General features: G+C 38.9%; 1 protein-coding gene across 1 annotated transcript; it reads left to right on the forward strand.

Moving 5' to 3' along the window:
• Positions 1–66: 66 nt before the first annotated feature.
• Positions 67–1058, forward strand: LOC111382682 (probable LRR receptor-like serine/threonine-protein kinase At2g24230; the record flags this gene model as incomplete). The annotated part of the gene is made up of 2 exons (XM_023006721.1): positions 67–750; positions 1044–1058. Coding segments are annotated over 2 exons (699 nt in total), but the record flags the coding sequence as incomplete, so codon positions are not given.
• Between the last annotated feature and the right edge of the window lie 305 nt (positions 1059–1363).

Consider the following 1363-nt stretch of genomic DNA (forward strand, 5'->3'; position numbering starts at 1 on the left):
TATCTTGGTCGAATAAAACATCCTAATCTTGTTCCTCTAACTGGATATTGCTTGGCTGGAGAGCAGAGGATTGCGATTTATGAATACATGGAAAATGGAAATCTGCAGAACTTGCTTTACGATTTGCCACTTGGTGTTCAAGCTACAGAAGACTGGACCACTGACACTTGGGAAGAAGATGAAATTAATGGGATACAAAATGTTGGGACAAAAGGATCACTAATAACTTGGAGATTTAGGCACAAAATTGCTCTTGGCACTGCTCGTGCACTGGCATTTCTTCATCATGGCTGCTCGCCTCCAATTATACACAAAGATGTCAAAGCAAGCAGTGTTTATCTCGACTCAAACTTGGAACCACGACTGTCAGACTTTGGGCTAGCTAGAATTTTTGGAAATGATCCTGACAATGAGATAGCCAGTGGTTTTCCAGGGTATGTGCCACCAGAGTTTCTTCAGCCAGAAACCAGCTCTCCAAAGTCTCCAACGCCAAAATCTGATGTTTATGGATTTGGAGTAATTCTTTTTGAACTAATTACTGGGAAAAGGCCTGTTGAAGATGATTATCCAGATGAAAATGATGCATCTTTAGTAAGTTGGGTGAGAAGTTTAGTAAGGAGGAATCATGCATCACGAGCTATTGATCCCAAAATTCGCGGAACGGGACCAGATGAACAAATAGTCGAGGCCTTGAAGATTGGATATCTATGCACTGCTGAAATTCCTTCAAAGAGGCCCAGCATGCAACAGGTAGTTGGACTACTGAAGGATCTTGAACCTATCATACAAAAATGAATACATTAAATAGGAGAGAATGTTCAGTTTTTAACGAACTTTTGTTAGATCTTTTCACTAGATGAACTCTCCCTTGCTGCCCCGAAGATATTGTAAAGCAGCCTTAGTTTTGTTTGCAACTCTGCCATTTTCTCAGAAATGCTATTGTTAATTGAGTATGTGCTTGATTGATACACCGTAACTTGATCCTTAAAGATCATATTGTTCATGCATTTATTTGTTTGTTGATATTCTTTGAATTCTTGTAGGCATTTCACGTATAGCGTCTGTTGTAATCTTGTTGTTCAAATTAAAAGTGGATGAAGGATGAATTAAGAAAAGAGGAGAACATGCCCTGAAAAATGGTCTATCCAATCGCATAAGCCATTTAGGCTTGCGGTTGCCTATGGATTTTCAGAAATTTCAAGTGCCGCAAGTTATGCGACCACATAGTTATAGCGTATGCGTTGCATAGTTATAAAATGTGACGATTGGCTACGTTTTTTGATTTTTCTGGTGGTTTATTGATGAAATATTGCACCTCTTTGCTTTGAGATTGGAACCATTTCATATGGGATGATTAAAATCT

This window comes from Olea europaea, unplaced genomic scaffold (genome assembly GCF_002742605.1).
Source record: "Olea europaea var. sylvestris unplaced genomic scaffold, O_europaea_v1 scaffold25487, whole genome shotgun sequence".
Lineage (NCBI taxonomy): Eukaryota > Viridiplantae > Streptophyta > Magnoliopsida > Lamiales > Oleaceae > Olea > Olea europaea.